Source organism: Myodes glareolus, chromosome 1 (assembly GCF_982192425.1).
Source record: "Myodes glareolus chromosome 1, mMyoGla1.1, whole genome shotgun sequence".
NCBI lineage: Eukaryota > Metazoa > Chordata > Mammalia > Rodentia > Cricetidae > Myodes > Myodes glareolus.
In genome coordinates, this window is record NC_142026.1 from 53,645,045 (window position 1) to 53,668,374 (window position 23,330).

The window sequence follows — 23,330 nt, forward strand, 5'->3', positions numbered from 1 at the left end:
AAGTGGGGAGTCCCTCACTCTGTGTGGCAGCTGCAGGTTTGGTGGCTAAGTGGGGGAGGTGGCCTGACCTGCTGGCTGACTCAGGCTCTCTTCATCTACCTGCTCTGGAGTAGCCATGGGGAAGGAAGTCTGGGTCCCACACTGTGGCCTGCTCTTAGAAGCCAGAGGGCTTACACCATTCACCATCTATGCTCCTTGACTGAGAAATGCCAAACACAGTCTGAGCCATGGGCAGGGCAGAGGCCAGCATGGTCTAGGAGGCTTCACTGCCCCAGGAACTGGGGTCTCTACAGGGGAACTCCCATCCTGCCCCCGCTACTCTCAAAAACTAACTTCAGATCTCAGGAGCAGATGTGTCCACTGGCAGATATGGAAACACCTTTCAAAGTTCCAGGGTTAAACCCGCCACCACATCCACAGAATTCAGAGCTGGGAGGGAAGAAACTCCCAGCCCAGAATAATTGCTCCCACAGGGAACGTCGTTTTGCACCGGCATGTACAAGGTCTGGATGAGAATTTTCTAAAAATCGGCAAGGAAGCTGGCAGCTAATCATAACTGTCTGCCTGCTCCAGGAGCCAAATTGCTATCACCTCTCCTCTGGGGCAATCCTCCGGACCCCCCACAGCACAGTGCTCCTGACAGTTCACGGAGGGCTCCTTCAGAAGTGTGTTAGGAAGGGCAGGGGGCTCCTGAGGTGGGAGCAGGGCCAACTCGGAGGCCTGGAGACCCCTGGCAGGAAGAGAGCCCACTGGGTATTTAGGTATAAAACACCAAAGCCTTTTTATTTTCACTCATAGCACAGCATTTTCTTTTTTAAAATATATGACCCTTTAAATTCTTTCCTTCCCCTACCCTTGGCCTCCTCTTGATAGAGACATCGGTATGAGATTTTTTTTTTTTTAACCTAGGGGAGAATCAGTATTCTGAGTATAATAAAAGTCAGCCTGGGGTGAGGGCGGGGACTAGGAGGGGTTGGGGAAGGCCGTGGTCTGCACCTGAAGGTTGCTGTCACCATGCAGAGGTCACTGCTTTGTGGGGTTCTAGCTCAAGGTTACTAACTGTGCTAGTCTTCCTGAGAAAGTTGGGGAAACTGCCTGATTTTTTATCACTGACTCAAGTTAAATCAAATGAACAAGCAAGAAAAAGAAAGAGGCCATGATGAGAGAGAGAGAGAGAGAGAGAGAGAGAGAGAGAGAGAGAGAGAGAAGCTCCCTTCCTGGAAGTTGGAGTTGGGTTGGAGTGAAAAAAAGAAAGGAAAGTGGAGAAATAATGTAATATAATTACAATTTTAAAAAAATTATTTAAAAAACCCAACAACATTGTATGGACCAAACTGAGGTTGACTACTGAGCAGAACCCAGAGGCTACCAGAATATAAATTCTGGCCTTTGCCATGATAAGTTCTTCAAGGAGGAGGCCTGTCCCTCCCGCTACAGAGGAGGCAGAGGCAGGAGGCTCCCACACTCAAGGCCTAAGCTAGGGAGTAGGTTCAAGGATGGTCTGGACAGCTCAGTGAGACCTTACTTCAAAAGTTAAAAGGAAGTAAGCAGGGGCCAGCAGTGTGACTACACAAGAGGGTGCCCCGACAGGGTGTGAAGACCGAGGGAACCTACCCCAGGGGTTGGCCCACAGGCCGAAGTCTACCTTGATAGGTGCCCTAAAAGACAGGAGAGCTGGTGAAGATCACACCCAACTCCTTAGCCCTCCAACAGCCTGTCCAAAATTGAAATGTCCACTCTCCTTCTTCTGTACCTGAGTACTTTCAGAAGCATCCGGGGCCACCTGACATCTCCCAGGTGGCCGAGTGGATGGAGACGGAGCCACAATCCCTGTTGTGGTAAAATATAAAGTCTCCCTAAAAGCTCCAGTGTGGTAGGCTCTGTCCCAGCAGGTGGCCCTGGTGGCAGCTGATGGATACTAGGACACCAACTTGTCACTGAAAAGTTTATAGCTGGGGCATGAAGATGGGGCAGGCTGGTTGGAGGAAGGAGGTCCTTGTTTCCCGTGGGCTCTGCTTCCACAGCTGAGCAACTTCGCTCATCCACACACTTCTACCAGGGCTCGGCAGCGAGGCCAAAACTGAAGTCTCTGAAACTGTGAGACAAAAACCAGTTTTTCCTCACGTTGTCGGTGTCCTCAGGTTCTTAGTCACAGTGGGGAAAAATAAATCAATAAAAACCTCACTCCCTATGGGGAATGAGAGGAAATTCAGAGACAGCCTCCAGCGTGACAGAGGCGTTTTGTTCTACCAAAGATGGCTACATTCCCATAACCTCCACCATGTAAAACTATGTACATGACCCTCAATATTCCTGACTCGACTTGTTATCATACCCTGCCCCTTCAGGTCCATTTACAAAATCAGCCAGTTGTGCCAGATTGTGAGGTCCAGCTCCCAGCAGTGGGGTTGAGATGTTACCACCTGTGCTGGGAGGAAAATGAAGTGAGCTTTACGCCTCCGCCTCCCTGTCTTGCTCTGCAGGTTTGGATCCTCTTTTGTAACAGGAAACTGCCTTGCTGGTTACTTTACCTCTGTGTGTTTCTTTGTGTGGCTCTGGGAATATGCTCTTGCAGTGTTGGTGAGTGTGGGGTGGGGAGTTAGGGCTTGGGAGCACAGTCACAATGAGGCTCCAGCTGGAAGGAGGTTAAGTTGCAAATGCCAGTGATCCCTTATAGGAGGCGACCTGGAACGCCATTGATTCTACACAGCTGAGGGTCTCTGAAGAGGCCTGGCTGTGTTAAAGTTCTTGCAGACTGCTTGACCTTGACAGAGCACAGCACAGGGACTATGGCACAAGCCTAGAGCCAAAATGACCCTGGGCTATCACTGCTGGTTGGTGGCCTTGACTTCTGTAACCGACTAATGGGAACTTTTCAGAATGCAGAGGCAGGCTTTGGAGACCCCTACCCTCTGCTAGAACACAACATCAGAAACCTATAGATTTTCTCACTTCACTGTCCCCACCAATGCAACTGGTAAATGCAGCTTACTTCTGTTTGGTGACTATAAAACGTCATGCACCCTCTTCTATAGTAAAATGCCACTCGGGATAAATTCAATCAGTATTTCTGGGTTATGGTCATTCATACCTGGCTCAGAATAAGGCCGAGTCAGGTTTTCAGATGAGCAAGAGGAAGGGCAGTAATAATACCAGCAATGCCTTGTAGAAGCCCCAGTCTGTGAGAGCAGGATTTCAAAGACGCACCAGAGAAAAGACAGGTGTCATATGGGCTTGCAGGGACAGCACCAGGCCTGTGTGCATGACTTCTGCCCACGGTTGACTGCCATATTACTTTTAATAACACAGAGAGATGGGGATTCGAGGGACTTGTTCACAGTGGTGCAATAAACCATCACCTGTCTAAGCCACCTGACCTAAGGGGTTATAAAGGCTGGTTGCTGGCGATGGCTAGGGGGATAATTACAGTAATGATACACCATGTGATGCTACCATTTGGGTAGGACTACTGGCCCAGGAACAGCCTTGCTGACCATCAAATGTCCTTGTCTCCACAAGCCTGTTACACACATTACAGTCTGCAGGATGCCCCTCCTTCACCTCATCTGCTCTGTGTTAGATGTGGTTGCTCCTCTGGTCAGTGTTGATGGGCTGACGTCAGAACCCACTCTGAATCTTGCTACCTAAGATGTGAGGTGCCACCCACTGGAAGCTTTACCAGGGCCCCTCTCAGGCCTTCGCTGTAAGAGCCTCCCTAAACTTTGTCTTCCGAAAGCTGGCGAGTGGGCTGATTTACCCTCAGACTTTCCGAGTACAGTCCTCCATAAGAACAGCACCAAGAGAGAGCCACGAGAAATTCCATCTCTCTCAAGAATCCTAGGAGCAGCTGTCTAGGCAAAAAAACTAAAAGATCTCTAGAAAAGAGCAAGAGTCAAAGACCTCCATAATTTTGGAAACAAAGACTCAAAATCCATTTATGTCATCACTGATCCCAAAAGATTTTCCCACATGTGAGATACTCAAAACATGGAGCCAAGACTGAACAAGCCCAAGGCCGGTGAGTAAAGGCCACATAAGCCTTTGCTAAGACTGCCTCAAGCTGTTGCAGACGTCAGTCCTCTCAGTCAAACGGCTGCCATTTTCACGCATTCAGCTGTGCCCACCAGAGGAGCTATCACAGTGGGGCTTACTGAGGGGATGATCTCTCATCTGAGAAGAGGTGGAGAGGGTCATGAGACCCTCACTAGAATGTCCCCCCCATTCCCGCCAAATAATGTATTTAATTTTGCCCTAATCTCATGTAGCCTTGGGGAGGGGTCAGAAGGATACAGGCTGGGAAAGACTCAAGAAGGGTCTCCATTTATGCAGCCACAGGGAAGCCATTAGGCATGTGGGGTGTAGATCTTCCAGTGTAGCTGCTTGAGGGTCACCCCCCATATTTGGGTGTAACCCCACCTATTGTTCTATAATAAAGTCACTGGTTCCCCAGAGTGAATTCTGATGGTCTAGTACCTCAATTTGTCATTAGGATCTGGACAGGAAGGGTAGGTGCTATTTATGTCTCCCCCAGGGAAGGAATTTCAGCAACACAAGTTTTAATCACTACAAAAAGAATGTACACGTGGAAAGCAATTAAAGGAAATAGAAAGTCATATAAAACCCACCACAAAACCACACAAGTAGGAGGGAGAAGGAAAAGGGATTAAAAGGCAAGTGCATGCTCAATTTCCAATTCCTTAATTGAGACAGAGATATGAACTTAATTCTAACACAGAGAAACAACAGAGAAATGCAAGTCATCTGTTTCTTAATTTACAGGTGACTCTGCAGAGAAAGTGGGACGCATATGAAAGAACACAGAGGACACTTCAACTGTTCAAAGCAGCAGGGAAAAAAAAATCAAAGCTATAAAGTTAAAACAGAAACCAGAAAGCACTGGGAACAGCGGGGAAGAGAACGGGCATGCTGCTTCCCCAGTAAATGTGTTGGAGCAGACATTTTCTGTCTTTGTTTTGTGGTTGTTGCTGTTTCCCTGCAATGCTGGGTTCCAAATCTAGGACCTGACTCACAGTAGACTGAGGCTCTACCGGAGACTTACACCTCAGCCCACCACAGTAAATGTGACCACGGGCTCTGCTAACATAGGCAAGCAGGCCCTTCTATTTGACTAAACTCCAAATCAAAAGAAAATAGCGAAATAAAGGAAGAGGGGTTAGAGACATAGCTTACTAGTAAATGAGGACCTGAGTTCAATTCCCAGAATTCATTAAAAAAAAAAAAAATCTAGGGATGGTGTTTCTGTGCCTGTAAGTCTAGAGCTGGGGTGGACAGACAGACAGATCCAGCCCAGGCTGCATATTGAGTTTCGGGTCAGTAGATGCCTATTTCAAAAAATGAAATGAAATGAAATAGAATAAAGGAGGGCTGGCAGGTACAGCAGTTGTCCTGTGTGTATACGACTCTTGGGATCTATCCCCAGCACCACAAAATAAAAAACAAGTAAGAAACAAACCAACAAACAAACCTGGGGCTAGAAAGAGGGCTCAGCAGTTGAAAGTACTTACTCCTCTTAGAGAGGACCTGTTTGGTTCCCAGTACCCACAAACCAGCTCACAACTGGCTGAAACATCAGTTCCAGGAGATCCGATGCCCTCTTCTGGTCTTCACAAGCATAGCATGCATGTGGCGCACTTACAAGCAGGCCAAACACACAAACACACAAAAATAAATAAATAAATCTGAAAAAAACAAATAATGCCACATGTTTGGTATCCGCCTTTTGTCCCAGCACAGAGAAGGAAGAGGCAGGCAGGCCAATTACATAGCAAGATCTTGTCTCAAAAAAAAAAAAAAAAACATAAAATAAAACAACAACAACAACAAAAAACCAAAGCAAACAAAAGAACAAAGATGCATCAGGAATTGTAACACAAAAAAAGCATATAATACCAACAAGAAAATCAGATACAAATAAAATCAAGGACTCTGATTAAATAGTTTAAAAGGGATTTCTTGAATATGTGAAAAGGTAGACTATAATGAACAAATAACATCTAGCAGCCATATTGCATACCTCCAACTGCCTGTATAGGAAATGAGTGTACAAACCCAGCACTCACGAGGGGAACTCATAAAGTCTATCTCTTGGTCTGAGGGCAAATGGAAGGAGATAAGAGGAAGGGAACCAGAGGAGACTAGAAACCCGATGGGTGTGCACCAAAATATCCACTCTAAATTAAAAACTAAACAAGTTTCAGTACTCTTTAAAATACTGACAAAAAATACTATAAGACAGGAAGAAAAATCTCAAAGTGAATTTAGTTTTTTTTAAAAAACAAATACCACATTTTCTTATTACAAATGGTGACAAACCCAGTAACTAATAACAAAAAGTTAACCAAGAAAAATCCAAAAACATCAATCTGAAACAAATTAGTACAATTCTCGGGTCAAAAAACAAATCAATCAAAACTCACTAGAATATGACCAAAGCTTGTGCTCAATAGTAAAAAACTAGCCCAAATCTATTTATTACCAGAGAACTGAGAAAGAACTAAGATTCATCTAAACGATTAAAAGATGGATGTTCAAAAGCCACTTTGGAAAAGGGAAGAGAAAGGAGTTAATGATGAGATTGAAAATCCATGAGTCAAATAAACAACAGAACCAGAAAAGAAATTTAAGAACGGACTGTATGAGAAGATCAATAAAGCAGATCCAATTGTTACAAACTCATCAATAGAGGAGGAACGTGGATCCACAGAGGGGAAGGGAAAGGACATATGACCAGGGATATGGAGGAAAATTGAAACCTGGGGGACTAGAATACATCATTTAAAATCCTTGGTGAAAGCAAAACCCTTCCATGTACTGACCTTCCAAGGGGAGCCTGAACAGTCAGCTCTGCAGGAAAACCCACCGACCACACCACAGGGCTCTGCTATCATCCTTCCATGCATCCTTCCTTTCTCCCTCCCTCCCTTTCTTTTCTGGTTTCGAGAAGGGTTTCTCTATGCCCTGGAACTAGCTTGGTAGACCAGGCTGGCCTCAAACTCACTGAGATCCGCCTGCCTCTGCCTCTCAAGTGCTGGAATTAAAGGTGTGCGCCACCACTGTCCGACCTCTATTGTCCTTTCAAGGGACATCCAAGCCCTATGCTTTATATACTGCTCCCCTCAAGAAAGAAACTTGGGGGCAGAGGTGGGCTTGCCCCAAACTATGATCTTAAAATATGGCTAAGGGGTAGAGGGTGGGGGGAAAAAAAGCATTTGGAGCTAAATCTTCTGTTCTGGGACTGTTTAAAATGCAAGTAGAGAATGCTAATAAGGCAACCCCATATGGTGGCCAGTAAGAGTTGGTGTATTTGACCTGTTCTCTGTACCAATATCTAACTCACTGAGTTCACTTGACCAGGCTATAAAGGGTTATTAGTAAAGACCTCAGAGGAGGAAACTGAGGTACAGCCTGCCCAACATTACACAGCTGGGACCCAAACCTAGGACACCTGTCTTTAGGAAAGCTAACCACAAAACTACAACCCCCCACCCCAGTTTCAGCTAGTTTAAAACAACAACGTGCCCCAGCAAAGCAGAGTGTTCTGGCTCTGGCAGAAATCTACCATCAATCACCTGAGGCATGCCCACTACTAAATCTTGGTTGCGCTCTTTAAAAAAAATTAGTCATTATTTTATGTGTACACATGTGTGTGTGTGTGTGCGCGCGCGCAGGTGCCCACACATCCCCTGGAACTGGAGTTACAGATGGCTGTGAGCCTCCATGTGGGTGCTGGGAACCCGAACCCAGGTCTCTGCAAGAGCAGCAAGTCTCTCCAGCCCCCAATCCTGGCTTCTGACATGATTCTCCAGTGACAGCAACTAGCGTTCCTTAGAGAAACGTCTCCCTCAAGGGCTTGAACAAAGAATAAACAAGATGAGCCTGGAGCATCTTGCAATCAGAAAGAAAGCCAAGGGAGTGCTCAGAAAGCAAAATGACAGGTGTTTATCAAAGGGACACAAGAGCCAAAAGAAAGAGCCTTTAACTCTCAAAGTTAGAATGACTGAAACATTGAGATGAATAGCCTGGGCCCAGATTACATTCCAAAATCTAAAATAAAACATCCAAGAGTCTAAATAGAAATACGTATAAAATATTGAATAAATAACCAGGAGAGAGGAGAGCACCGTGCACCAAGGCCTCATAAATAAGGCATGCGGGAACTGACTCCCGCCGCCTAAGTGCAGCCTGTGCCCAGAGCCTTCTGGCAGAGTGAGCACCCTGGAGAGGGAAGGGATGGGAGTGACCTCACAGGGAGAAACCAGACAAACCTAGGCAGGTGACCTGTATCATGTGACAGCATGTGGACTTGTTCTTTTCTGATGACAGTGGTACCTTACCTCTGACCTTCATCCGGGTATCGCATAGCCCCACTGTCAGCCTGAGGGGCTAAACTGGGGAGACATCCTTCCCATCGCCCAAGCGTGACTCTTTGAAGCCATCAGATCACCACAAACAAGGGCAGTGTGAGGGACTGTCGTAGCTCAGAAGGGCTCCAGGGAACAGTACAACTAGATTTTATAGGCTTTCCCGAGCCAGGAAAAGGACACTGGGTGAGAACTAAGGAAATTAGAGCGGATTAGCTAGCAATAACCTCACTATCAGTGATGCTTCCATAGCAACGTCAGCAAAGGTGAAGACAGAGTTGGGACTAAAACTCTTCTTAAAAGCACTTCCTGCTCTTGCAGAAGACCCAAGTTTGGTTTCCAGGACCCCATCAGGTGGCTCACAACCACCTCTAACTTCAGTCCCAGGGGATTTGATGGCCTCTTCTGAGCTCTGGGGACACCCCTCCCTTAACATACACCACACAGAGACACACCCATAAACAGATAAAATAAAAATGTTAAAGACATTTGAAAAAATAGAACAGAAAGGTTCCTGAATATCTCCCCGACCAGGGAGATGCTTAAACGGCAGCTGATAACACTCCACAACCTTTCCTGATACAATCTCCAAGCAAGTCGTGAAGACAACTTCCTTTGAACTCTTGATAAACATTTATCTGAAATCAACAGAAGCCCTAAGTGATGAAACTGCAGGTCCACAAGGTGCCCGCTGGGTACTCACTGAGGTTCTGGGGTGGGGGGCACCTCTGGTACTGGAAAGGATGCCTGCTTCAGTGCTGTTGTTTCCAAAGCCTGAACTATCATCACTTGACTATATATTTACAGAAAGTACATGTTTGCACAAATGCCTGTGTGCACTCCAGGAGAGGTGGGGTGGGGGCTGTTGCTGACCTCTGTCATGACAGGCTACCAAGGAAGTGCGGGCAAGAAATCCACACCAGGCCACCAAGGCCATGAAGGGTTTTCCATACCCAGATCAGGGCTCTCCTGCTCACCCAGCTACCTGTCCCCAGAACTTCCTTCTCCACAAAACCCCACTACCTTTTAAAAGGAAGGGGACAACAGAAACTAAGGACAACCTCACTGGTGCCCAGTTATGCTCAGACTGAAGCCAGATTAGGTCAGAATGTACCTTATTGGGAAACTGGGCATCTCCTGAACCTTCCAGGAAGGAAGCACCTATGAGTGACACCTATCATCAACAAAACCAAATCTTGTTGAATGACCCATGAGGAGTTCCAACTCTGGCTATGAACACACAAAGCCAGGTCTGATCTCATGCCCAGTAAAGACAGCAGAACAAGAGGAGGATAGTGTGGGCACACAGGTCATTCTTCAGAGATGACGGTGGCGTGCCTACAGGGACTGATGAACAAGGAAGCAAGTATCTGGGCACAATGACGAATGTCTAAAATCAGCACTTGGTGGCGGGTGGGGCAAGCCAAGGAGGCTTTTGAATTTCATGTCAGCCTGGGCTACATAGTAAGATTTTGGGGGAAAAAAAGCAATTTCATGTTAGCCTTGGGTTATGGCTCAGTGGTAGTATTCTGCCTGTGTCCCAGGTTCTATGTTCCATTTCCACAAGACACAAGAAAGGAATAAGAAGGCTGGGTGGTGGTGGCGCACGCCTGGGAAGCAAAGGCAGGTGGATCTCTGTGAGTTTGAGGTCAGCCTGGTCTACACAGGGCAACCAGGGCTACACAAAAAAGGCCTATCTCAAAAAAAACAAAACAAACAAAAACAAAAAAAGAAATAAGAGGAAGGTGAGGAAGTAAGGAGGGGGAAGAAGAGAAGAAGAGGGAAGGGGAGAGAGAAGAGGAGGGAAATAAGGAAGAGGAGAACCTGAGAAAGCTCATGGTCCAGGAATCTGTCAGAGCAGCCAGGGCTTGCCTACCCAGAGTGAGGGGTGCAGTGGGGCTCATAGAGCCCATGTGCTGCAGGCTGCCTGCTCCCCTGCAGCTCAGACCTCAGGGAGAAGCAAGTGGGACTTTGCCTACAGGCTCTCCAGCCTCCCTCCTGTCCTTATTGGAGCTAAAGTTCCTAATCCTTTAAAGACACAAAGAACCTGAGCTGCCTGAAGCAAATATGGCTAGGGTTCTGCAACCTGAGTCCTTGCTATACTGGATGCTTCACCACTGCCCCAGCACCTGGAGACCTGGACGAACTGGCCAAATTAGGGGGTGAAGTTGGGGGCCACTAGGAGTGTATGTGTATTTACGTGATGTATGACAGGAGTGTGCTAGTGTGTGTAGAATGTGATGTGGGCACAGTGTGTACACAGTGGGCATACAGAAGACGTGCTTGCATGGTGTATACGTGGGGGTGTAGGGATGTTTGTGGAAGGCAGCAGTGTCTAGTGTGTCCAGGGATGAGGCATGCATGTGATGAAGAGATGGAGTCCCTCAGGCTATGTTCCTACCCCAACTCCCCAAATCTGGACCCAATGGGCACCCTGAGGACAAATGACACATGACTCACTCCATCTGTCCAAAGGGCAGGAAAAAGCATTAAGACTAATTTTAAAAAGGCACTGCTTGGCAAGTTCTTCATTAACACGGGCCTAAAAGAAAACAGGAGACTACCACTGTGAGCCATTGCCTGTCATGGAAACCCAGAAAAACCCAGACCTAGTGGAGGGGTTCCAGGCAGGACTGAGGGTCTGCCAAGATGGATTCCTGCAGGAGGAGAGAGGAGTGGGCTGGGGCAAGGCCATGGGAACAAGGTCATACCCACAGAACCTGTCTTTACTCACACTACCCCTCCCCTAGCTGTTGAGGGAGCCCCAAGTGGCCCCCTCACAGCTGGAAGTGAGGGAGACAGCAATCCCAATTAAGGTCCCAGGCTGTCAATGGCATCAAGTTATTAATCTCCTTGTACTAAATGTGAACCGGGACCTGCTTACACAGCCAATTGAGCATGCTCTAAATTAGTGTTTGCAGGTAATTGATTCAGCTGCCAGCCCCGTGCCAGCCAGCTACAAGCCGGTTACGCCACTAACATTAAATAATACGAGGTGGTAAAACGGACCGCCTGATTGGGCCTGGAGTCAGATGCTGGGCGAGCCCGATTTGTCCAAACATTAACATCTTATTGGTTTAACACAATTTACTGCACCTCAATTTTGGAAAATGATTTTCATTTCCTTGCTGGCAGGCGAAGCACAGAGGAGAAGGTGGTGTCTTCACAAATGACATCAGCTAGCTTACGCTTTTTTAACATGCACTCAAGATTGTATAATAAATCTCTGATAATTAAAAAAGGGGGGAGGGGACAAGGCTTAGAATGTGGTCTCTAGCTGGCATCTCTGAATCTCTGAAACTGTTTGTCCTGGCGCTGCCATCCTCCAACCCCAGCCTCCAGTCCTGGCTTAGAGTCTTTCTGCCTACCCCCAGCCCACTCTGTGTGGCCAGCAGGTTTGAGGAATACCCACCATGAGTGCAGGGTTCCATCAGCACACACAATAAGGAAGCTCACTTCCTTTTGGTCCCACTTTGAGTCCACTGCCTACATAACACTTGGGCCACTCTGGGCAGCAGTCCAGCCTGTGTTAAAAGGGTCATGTCTCCTGGTAGCCAACAACACCTGCTTTAGGAGGCTTTGATTTCTAATTTAGGAGAGTAATTCTGAAGTCTCCAGTGGCATGCAGGGTGGTAGAAAAATAGCTCAGATCTTTTCTTCTCCATCCACCCATGTATCTATCCAAACAACTCAGACACGTTTCCTGACACCAGCTACTGTACAGGAAGATGAGACGTGGCTCCTGAGGCATCTTCGGGTTCTCATGGATGCAGACTATGCAATGAAGCCAGAAAGTGACCCAGACAGACAGGCCTGTCTGTGGGAAGAGAGCTTGGGACTAAGAACTAGTCCAATTTATAGCTAGAGATGTTCACGGGGCAGAGGTGTGCCCTTCTGAAATCTAGGTACACATCCTCAGATGAGATGACACCCGTGAACAAGTATCTTCCTACTGCTTCATGAGTAGACTCTTCATCTCATTCTGTTACCATTGTTTCCACTCTTCCCTTGGGCACGCCCACTTCCACCAGTCCCTTTACACTAAGATCTCAGAGACCCAGTGATCAGGTACTCCCACTGGCTGAGTTCTATAGACAAACACTAATGGAAATCTGTCCACTTGGCACCCTCTGTGCACCTGGTCAGACATCTCCCAGCATGCCAGCTAAGCTTCAGGCTAACCATAACTCAGGGATCTAGTCACCAAGGCAAGAAAGCCTGAAAGCTCTCCCCGGGTTCAGCTCCAAAAGGATTCAACAGCCTAGTACAATGTGCAGGCTCTGTTTGAATCTAAGCTTAAAGAAAACAAATTCAAAAACAAAAAACAGTTTTACAGCAATGCAGACCAATGCAAATGATAACACTAAGAAATTACAGTCAGGGCACTGGAGGGAGGGCTTGGGTGGTCAAAAGCATTCCCTGATCTTCCAGAGGGCCCACAGCAGGTGGATCCCCAGGACTCAAGGGTCAGAGAGGTTATCTTCTGACTTCCACAGACATGCGCAGGTGTGCATGTGCCTTCACACACACAGAACATCAACTAACTAACTAAATCACAGACAATCTTTGGAAGGAGAAGGGGGCTGGCTCTAATAACCCTGTGGATACCAATCAGACTCCCCAGATGACCAAATCCTTTTTACCCAAACATCTCCCAAATACTTCAGATCAACGGGAAGTTATTTACAAGGCCCAACACTATGTCAAATGGCTGTTATACTATGTGGTTTAGAGAAAAATGACAACGCAATGTCTGTACATGTTCACTTACTGAAAAAAAGGTGTGCACCAGCCACAGATGGCAGGGGGTTGAATCTGTGATGCAGGATACTCAGGTACAGAAATCTGCTTACACTGTTAATTTGGTTAGATGGGATAATGGCAGGGTGGTTACAGAAAGGGAGAAGTCTCACTGACTGAGAAACCTCCTGAAATATATACGTGGGAAATGACATGATGTCTGAGCTGTTCACATATGCCAGGAAACCAAACCACAAACACAGAACTAAACAACAATGGATGAGGACCTCGGGGTTCGTTATGCTATTATTAGTCCTATAGGTTTCTGAAAAACAAGAACCCTCCATTATACCAATATATTCCTTGTCACAGACCCAAAGCCCATGTAGCTCTGCTAATAGCGGCAGCAGGGTCAGGGTCAGGAATTAAGGAAAGAGTGTCTCAGGGTCCCTTCCAGAGCCAACCCCCAACAGCACAGGGCACAGCTGACTGGCAGGCAGAGATTGTGAGGGCCCACACTGAGGTAAGCTATTCTTGCTCTGATTTCTTGGCTATTTTTATTTGAAGCATCTGGTATGGGTCACTATGAGTCAACTCAACTGAGAACAGGTTTCTGGGGCAGTGCCAGTCTGAGGGACTCATTGGTCCTCCTCCCTCCCTGGGCTAGCAAATCTCTTCTCACCTCAGATCCTTCAGGAGGGATGGGAAATGCTGTGCAAACTGCAATCAGAGACTGTGCACGCCCTTCCCCAGTGTCCTTGGTGAGACAGAGCCTCAGCTTTGATGGACAGCTGTTACATGCCCCCTCCTGGGACATCACATCAGCAGAGGAAAGCCATTTTAACAATTCCATGTCCTTCAGGGCAAGAAGAGAGAACTAGAGACACTCAACTCACCCTTCCGGGTTAAACTCTAAAGAAGAACTCCATCTGTAAGCCCACAGTGGACAGATGTGTCATGTTGGCCACTGTGACCCCACCTGGGCCTTAGTGCTGCTCCTGGCACCGATGTAGCAGGCAAGGCCACAGGTGTGGGGTGCATAGTAGTCCTTCCTCTGTTACTATAATAAAATACCCAGGACAGGCTATTTTATAAAGAAAAGAGGTTCGTATAGCTTAAAATCTTGGAAGCTAAAAGTTCAAGATTAGGCTAATTAATAAGAAGCCAGAAATTAAGTTGTATGGTGTGATGCACACCTCTAATTCCAGCACTCAAGAGGCAGAGGCAGGTAGATCTCTGTGAGGTTGAGGCCAGCCTGGTCTACAGAGCAAGTTCCAGAATAGTTGAGGCTACACAGGGAAATCCTGTCTCAAAAAAACAAACAAAAAAGGAGCCAGAGATCTGGGTGTGGTCAGGCGGTCTCTATAATAATCCTTTATCAAGAACTACCTGAAGCCCTCTGAGTACAGGACACCCAGTGACATGAGGACCTCCCAGGACAGGGGACCTGGGATGGGTAGGGTGACTCATGTCTCCAGTGTCACTTCCCAGAGCTTCCAGTGGTGTGGTCACCGGTGGGAGACCCAGGATGTGGGTGGGTGGGTCTGATCTGAGTCAAGGGATTCCTTGAGCATGGGCAGCAGTAAGTCCACCCCTGGGTCCTGAAGCAGAGCTGGGCAGCCCCAGGAAGCACCCGGGCATGCCAACCTGCGTGTGGCAAGTCTAATTGAGCTGAAGGTGGATAGGGCTCTCCAGGGTGCTTTATGAGCCACTTAACCATCCCTTGACCCAGTCGCCAGAGCACAGCAGACATAATGGTGGTGTTTACACATAAAAATGGCAAGCTGTTTTACTAGTGGCTTTTGGAGGCACAATAGTGGCTATTTAGTAAAGTTTCCCCCCAACAAATTACAGAAAACAAAGTCCAAGAGTGGAATGATGGGACACTAAACCAGCCTGGAAAGTTATCAAGGCCCATTACCATCAAACACTCTGCCAGGAGCCAGAGAGGTGGCCACCACCAGAGGGACCATAATCGCCGCCTAGGAGGCTTCCAATGCTGCACATAATCCCCACTTGGTCTGCAAGCAGTGCGCCAGCCCCTCATCTGTTACTTGCTTGGGGAACATAAATTGCTGGGGTTTTTTACATTTTAATCTTTACGCAGAGACACACAGCTTACCTTTCCATCTCGTATTCTTTCATTCCCACTTTTACCGCCTTCATTACCTAGAGCGTGGGTATTAAGCAAAGACATTTGTATTAAGCAGATAACTAACACGGCCTTATAAATAATGTATAACACTGTTTCAAAAGCTCTTCTTTAAAAGAAAAAGAAAGGAGGGGAGATCCATGCACAGTGGTGCAGAAAAGTGACAAATTGGACCTTTTAGCAGAGTTTATTTAAACCATTGCGGAGCACGTTCATTTGGAAGCTGACAAACGCCATGCTATGGCTTGCAGGTGGCCAGCAACCTAAAGACAAAAGATCTGACCAAGATGTTTGGCAAATCCTGAATATTAAGAAAGGGTTTATGGTGATGGTGGCACATTCCTTTAAGCCCAACACTTGAGAGGCAGAGGCAGGAGGATCTCAAGAGTTTGAGGCCAGCCTAGTCTACAGAGTGAGTTCCACGACAGCCAGGGCTACACAGAGAAATCCTGCCTCAGAAAAAAAGAAAGAAAGAAAGAAAGGGAGGAAGGAAGGAAGGAAGGAAGGAAGGAAGGAAGGAAGGAAGGAAGGAAGGAAGGATTTTAACTATTATTTATTTTCGTTTGTCTAATTTTTATTTACAGAGAAATTAGCTGGGACAAGAGATTACCTGGCCTCTCAACCATCCTTGTCATCCCTATCACCAAGCTGTGATGGTCCCTGAGCAGGCAGGCCCTGAGCAGGCAGGCTATTCCAGACACCTTGAGTGGCTTTGAAATACTGGCTTCTGTCACATGTGAAGATGTTTTTGGAAAACGGGTGATGGGTAGGTATACTTGGTAAAGCATACCTGTAATACCAGCACTCCGGAGGTGCAGTGGAAGGATCGTAATTTTGGGACAGCCTAGGCTACATGGTAAGCTCAAGGCCAGCCTGGGATATATAGCAAGACCCTGTCTTTAAAAACAAAAAGAAAAGAAGAAACAGCTCAATGGTTAAAGAGTGCTCGCTGCTCATTCATGAGGACTGGAGTTTGGATCTCACTGCTCATACTGGGCAGCTCACAACTGTGGCCTCCAAAGTCATTGCACTCATATGCACATGCATTACACAGACACACGTGCAAATACACAGAGGCACAAATAAACAATAATCTAAATTTAAAAATAAGAAATAAAAGCGATGGTAGTATGGTGGTTTGAATAAGAATGGCCTCCATAGGCTCACAGATTTAAATGTGTGGTCACCAAGGAGCGGTTCTTTTTAAAAGGTTTAGGAGGCGTGATCTAGTTAGAGGAAGTGTATGGCTGGAGGTGGGCTCTGACGTTATAGAAGCCCATGCCAGCCCAGAGTCTCTCTCTTCCTGTTGCCTCTGGATCCAGATGTAGAACTTTCAACTTTTCTAGCACCATGTCTGCCTGTGTGCCACTATGCTCTCTGCCATGATGATAATGAACTAAACTTCTGGAACTGTAATTAACACAATTAAATTCTTTTATAAGAGTTGCCATGATCATGGTGTCTCTTCGCAACAATAGAACACTTGATAGGAGCGGAAATTATAGTTACAGACAAAAAATGCTTTAACATGACCTGGGAAACGCCAGCATGCCAGGAAGGAGAGCCCTGCTCTCTTGGAAGTAGGACCATTTGGTTGGGACAGTTCCTGAGGACCGGGATCACGACCTTCATGGAGGTGGGTGCCTCAAGATGGAGGGGGCAGAGGCTCTCCAACCCTTCCCTGCACCCACCAAGAAAGAGAGAATTTCTCCTGAGAAATTTCCTGCCTTGGTGTCCAGGCTCTGGTCACTAACATTTATCTCCGTTACAGTTCTCCTGCCCAAAGCGATGCAGTCTGTGATGGCTTAGATGTGAAATGTCCCCTATGGACTGGTGTGTTCCAACAGTTGGTCTCCAGTGGGTGGTGCTGCCTGGGGGAGGCTGTGGAGCCTTTGAGAGGAAGGGGGTGCTGACGAGCTGGCACTGAGGGCTACAGTCCAGCCTCACTTCCACCCCAGTCTCTCTGCTTCTTGATAAGCTGAGATGTAAGTCTCTGCATGCCCCACCACTGTGGAGTCACCCAACCCCACGAGTGACCATGACAGACTGTGAGCCTGAGTACAGCCTTCCTTCCTGAAGGGGCTTCTTCTCAGGTGTTCGATCACAGCAATCGGCAAGGTCATTACTGTTCTGCCCAACTCACCTCACGGTGGGCCTCGCTGGAGATCCGGTTTGTGTAGCGCAAAACCTCTAGTTCCATGTCCGTCTTGAACACCCGGCTGCAGAGAGAGAGAGAAAGGGCCAAGTCAGTGACCCGGCAGGGCCGAGACCTCCCCAAGGAGACTGACCACCACTTCCAGGAGCTATGCCAGAGAGGCCCAACACCCACAATGATGTGCGATCCTGAGCTATCCAGAAGAAAACCTGGGAGACCAGAGCAGCTGCGCCTGTCCTGGCTCCCACCACAGGCAGGCAGCCTGCAGTGATGATGGCTGCCAGCAGCTTGCTGAGGGCCCATCCTGCCTACGTGAGCTACAATTCTTCCTTCACAGAAGAACAGAATCTATATGGTAGAGGTGCTGGGCCTTAATCAGGGTGCTGCTGGCATCACGGGGACCTATCTCATTGACCAAAGGTACCCCTTGGGGCGGCCCAGGTGTACCATGTGACTCAGGTCTTTGACCAAGACAGGGTTGGGGAGTAAGAGACAAAGGGGACGGTGGATCTTTCAACCCTGTGTGCAGGCACAACATGGAAACAGCTGGTCTACAGAGACCAGGAGCCTGGGGAAGGCAAGAGGAGAGAGGCAGCGAAGACATCAGCAGAGGACCCTGAGGAGTCTCCTACAAACCAATTCCAGAGGCATCTGGGGAGCTCACAGCGAACTCCTGATAATGTATCAGCTCGGGTGTGCCGAGTTTCTAGGCCCTGCTGCAGTCTTATCCCTAAGTAAGACTCACATAAAAGAAGCAAATGCTCGTTCTCTGCCTCCACCCATCTGAAGTGACTAACACCAGTTCCATGGGCATGGAAGGTACTAAGAGCACTGGCCAGACAGACCAGGGACCCCCTGCACCCGAGCTGTGGCTGAGACGCCCGACTCTTTGCCTTGTTTTCCTTGTCTGTTTGCCCAAAGGGGTGCTGTGAGAATTAAAGAGTTGTTTTTTTGCTTTTTTTTTTTAAGACAGGTCTTATTATGTAGCCCAGGCTGGCCTCAAACTCTCCAATAGGTGTGTGCCCAGCAGAGCCTTGCATTTGGAAAGTACCAAGAGCAGTGCTAGGCACCGGTCAGAGCCGTGTCTGGCCCATAAGAGAGTAAAGCAGAGCTGCCGCCTCATCCACACTGCTCACCTGAAGCCTTAGATGAGCTGCCCTCACCCGCAGAACTCCACCCTTCAGTACTCACAGGGACTGCTGCTCCTGGGACCCCAGTTACACCCAAACCCACAAATGGCACACACACATCCTGTTGGACTCAGGGCCATCTCCTGATGACTTGGCTTAACCAACACAAAGGACATGCACACTGAGTGGGTGCTATGCACGATTCAAGTAGAAATGACAAGAAAATGGGGCTCTGGAAGTCTACTACACTGTGGCTTAGATCTGAAGTATCCTGGGAGTGGGGCTTATGTTTTGATTACTTGCTCTCCAGACAGAGCACTATTTGGGGGAGAATTTTAAGTACGGACTAAATGGAGGAAACAGGTCACTGGGGCGAGCCCTTAAAACATACCACTATTTCCCATAAGCTCTCTCTGCTTTCTGGTTGACCAGGGAGTGAGCACTTCTCCCCACATGCTCCTGCTGCCTTGATACTCTGCCCAAGAGCACAGGGCTAAAGGGCTATGGATGAAATTGTGAGCCAAACAAATCCTTCCCTCTCCCTCCACTGGCTCTGGGAGGTCTTATGGTCACATGGATGCAGAGGTGAGTGACAGGAGTTGAGGCAGCCACCGCAGAACACATGAACAGTATGTACAGACGCAGTGCCGGGACCGGACCGACAGTCCAGGGGATAGCAGAGGCTAGACCAGGTCGCTCCCATGTACTTCCTTTAGATTAGATTCAGCATGATGCTCAGTAGTTTCAAGTATTGGTCTTTAGAATGTTCTGAAATTCTTCCCCACTGTGGCTGACCCCACAGACGTGGGGGATAACTGTATTTCCAAACACAGCGTCTACAGCAGGCCCATCAACAAACCTGGGCACAATTAGAAAATAAACACAGTCTCATTTCTTCTTAAATTGTCATTTGCCAGGGTCTTACTTATGTAGGTCTTCTGCATGGCAACTACTTTGCCCTAACTGCCCTCTCAGGCACCATGGCCTCATTTCCCAGCAGCTGAGAGGACTGGTAGCCAACCAGGCCTCTGCAGAAGCTTCAATACGTGTCAACGCCTATGCGGACCAGAAGAGTGCGCTGAACCCGCCTGGCTGGAGTTACAGGTGTTTGTGGGCCATGATGTGGGTACTGGGAACTTGGGTCTTATAGGAGTAGTATGCATTCTCAGCCACTGAGTCACTTCTTCAACCCCTGGGATGCTTTCAGAAAGTGGCATTGGTCTGACAAGCAGCAGAAGGTAAGGTCACCAGCAAGTCAAGCAAATAAACTCAGTGCTCAGAGTATGTGGCTTTGAGAGCATCCATGAGTACTAGGTGGGTTCATTTCCACACAGAGACACAAGACGCCTAAGACTCTTCAGTGGTGTGCTGAAGGAGACACACAGTTTTCCTCTCAACAAGAGAAGGAAAAGGCAAATAAAACTCTGGGCTAACGCAGATGCACAGGCATTATAGTGACTCACAGGGCTGTCAGGGTAACACGGTGCACAACACCTTCCCGTGCAAGTGGGAGCTGAAGTCTCAAGGTGGGGTAGGCTAACTCAGGATCACTGCATCTTCATGCAGTGCAGTGAGAAACGTGCGCCACCTCCAATGTATCTCAGCACATATCCTACGCTTACAGCGCTGCTGGATCTAATGTCCAGGCTGCAGGCAACATGGGTGTGAAGGAGCACACTAAATGCCAACAACGCAAATGCAGAAGGCAGAGTGGTCTGCTGTACTGCAGCCATCCCTCTCAGAAGTCAGGACTGTCATCTGGACCTTAGCTGTCCCCATAGAGGCCAACACTGAAGCCCCAGCCCCAGCCTGCAGTGACATGGAGGCATGTTAGAACCTTTACCTGGTGGGCGGGACAGAAATGGAGGAAGATGTGGTGGTCAGGGGAAACTGGGTGGCTAGCTATGTCTTTCTCGATCTTGGCTTGAGTAGCTCTCTTTCAAAACACGTATCTGGCCTTATCACAGACCCAAAGCGGCCATGGACTCGAGACCTCTGAAAATGGAGCTGAAACAAGCCTTTCCTCCTTGACATTGAACATCTGGCGGGGGGGGGGGGAGGTTGTCACAGTAGCAGAAGGATGACTAAGAATCATGGGTAAGAAAATGTCACTATATCCAGGGAAGATACGGGAACCACACTGGATGTGTCAAGGACAACTGGGGAAATTCCTGTTTATAATTACTATTGTTGTTTTGAGGGTGGAGGGTTCAACAGGGTTTCTCTGTAGCTTTGGAGCCTGTCCTGGAACTAGCTCTTGTAGACCAGACTGGCCTCGAAATCAGAGATCTACCTGTCTCTGTGTTGGGATTAAAGGAGTGCACCACCTAACTTAAAAAAAAAAAGGGTTAATCATTAGCATACTTTATAGATTTATTTACGTGCATATGTGTGCCTGAGCATATGTATGTGTGTCATATGTGTGCAGGTGCCTGAGGAAGCCTGAAGAGGCTGCTGGGTCTCCTGGAATTGTAGTTATAGGTGCCTGTAAGCTCCCTGATAGGTGCTAGGAACTGAGCCCAGGTTTCTCTGCAAGAACAAGGTCTTAGGGTTTCTATTTCCGCAACAGAACACTGTGACCAAAAGCAACTCGGGGAGGAAAGGGTTTATTTCATCTTACAGCTTGTAGTCCAGCATCCAGAGAATTAAGGGCAGAAACCTGAAGGCAGGAGCTGATGCAGAGGTCATGGAGGGGTGCTGCTTACAGGTTTGCTCATGGCTTTCTTATAGCATCCAGGACTACCGGTCCAGGGGTGGAATCATTCAGTGAGCTGGGCCTTCCCTCATCAGTCACCAATTAAAAACAAACACACAAACAAAGACATCGCGGGTTTGACCACAGTCACAGATTTGGTGTACGTGTTGGGGGGGCATTTTCTCAGTTGAGGTACCTATTCTAAACTGGTTCTAGCCAGCATCACGCTGACATAAAACTAGGCAGCACAAGCAGCAAGCGCTTTTTACTGCTAAGCCGTCTCCCTAGCCACTCCTCATTAACCTGTTTTACACAGGCACACAAATTACATAGTTATGGGTACAACAAGGCATTTCAATATGTTTAATGATCCTATCAGTATAATTAGCAAGTTATAAAAAACCCTCAGGCATACATCTTTTCCCTTATATTTTATTCTATTCTGAGACAGAATCTTACTATATAGACTAGGCAGGCTGGCTTTGAACTTGCCATCTTCCTCACTCTGCTCCTCAAAGTGCGAGGGTCACAGGTATGCATCACCATACGTAGCTACGTATCATTTCTTTATACTAAAAATATTCAAAAACTCCTTCCCAGTGGCTAATTCCAAATAATCAGTTGGTTGTTCTCAGTCGTGTCTCTCCAGCTGCACCCTGGTGCCCATTAACTGCCCTCTCCCCATGGTGCCCATTAACTGCCTTCTCCCCCTACACATCCTTTCCTTGCTCTAGCTATGTTGTTCCCGAACTTTTAGAAACATACAAATGCTGCTTTTACCTTAATGAAAGGGTTTTATTGGGGGGGGGGGAAGATGTACCAAAGGGGAATAAACTAAAATATGGAAGAATTTGTCTTCTTTGCAGTTCTGGGGCTGGGACCAGGACCTCGTGTGTACTAGGCGAGGGCTCTACTGCAGAGCTCCATGCAAGACCTGGAAGTCTACGCTGGTGGCTACGCAGGGGCAGGGGGAAAAGTCTTTGTTTTGCTACTAGAAGTCTGTCCTTGAGGAAGGCTGGATGGTGATGCCAGGACAAGAAGCACTGCCAGCTGGGAAACATTCCGAAGCTCTGCACAGACCGCAGCCACGGTGATGTCGACGCAAACCCAGTTTTGTGGTTTGTTCATTTTTATTTTTGTTATTATTTTTACCTTTTACAGTTATCGTCTCATCCCAAACATGTAAGATTTACGGCTCAATAAAGCACAGAGGAAATGGTAAGAATCCTGATCAAAAAAACCTGCTCAGAGTCGGAGATGAGGAGAGCATCATGGGATGTGTGGTGAGGGCTTCCTGCAGGCTCGGCTTATGTGGGGAAGGAAGGTGATACAGAGTGAATAGAGCAGGTCACAAAGGAGGGCCCTGTGTGTGGCCAGCTGGCAAACAGAACCCAGGGAAGAGCCCAAGGAACCAGGGCACTAAAAGCAGTGCTATGAGGGATGTCAGGCAAGGTGCATGGCTGGTCTTCAGTCTACCTTCCCTGAACTATTCTGCACTAGAGGAACCATCTCTCTTTAAAAAAAAAAAAAAAAAAAAGATATATTAATTATACAGAATAATGGGCTTCACTTTGATATTTTTATAGTAGTGCAGGCCATCCTTGAACTCACGACTCTCTGGCTGACTCAGCCTCCCAGGTGAGTGGATCAAAGGCATGTCCGTCATGCCGCGTTTCATGCAGATATGTGTGTAATGTGCCTTGTCATGTCGGCCTTCCCACTGTCCTTTCTTGCTCTGCTGCTGGACCACTTCCTCTTTCTACCCCCCCCCCACACCTTAATCTAAACTCTACACAGGAGGGGTTGTGTGGTGTGATATTTCCCACTCTGAACCTTGATTATTTCACTTAACATGATCTCCAGTTCCATCAATTTTCCTGCGAATGACACCATTTCATCCTTTGTCGCTGAATCAAGCTCCTCAGTGTACACACATCACATTTTCTTTCTTCAGCTGCTGGTGGGTTGATTCCACAGAACAGCTGTTGTGAAAGGTACAGCAATAAACACGGGTGTGCAGGTGTGTCTGCAGAGTTCTGACTGATTCATTTGGGGTAAATGCTGGATCATACAGTAG

General features: G+C 47.6%; 1 protein-coding gene across 1 annotated transcript in view; it reads right to left on the reverse strand.

Moving 5' to 3' along the window:
• The window catches only part of Pepd (peptidase D), a 136,551-nt gene that overhangs the window by 59,055 nt on the left and 54,166 nt on the right, over window positions 1-23,330 (reverse strand). Inside the window, exons 8-9 of the mRNA XM_048448771.3 lie at window positions 17,417-17,492; window positions 15,244-15,290 (exon numbers count right to left, since the gene is read on the reverse strand). Coding sequence (XP_048304728.1) covers window positions 15,244-15,290; window positions 17,417-17,492 — 123 coding nt within the window. The remainder of the gene's footprint in view (window positions 1-15,243; window positions 15,291-17,416; window positions 17,493-23,330) is intronic.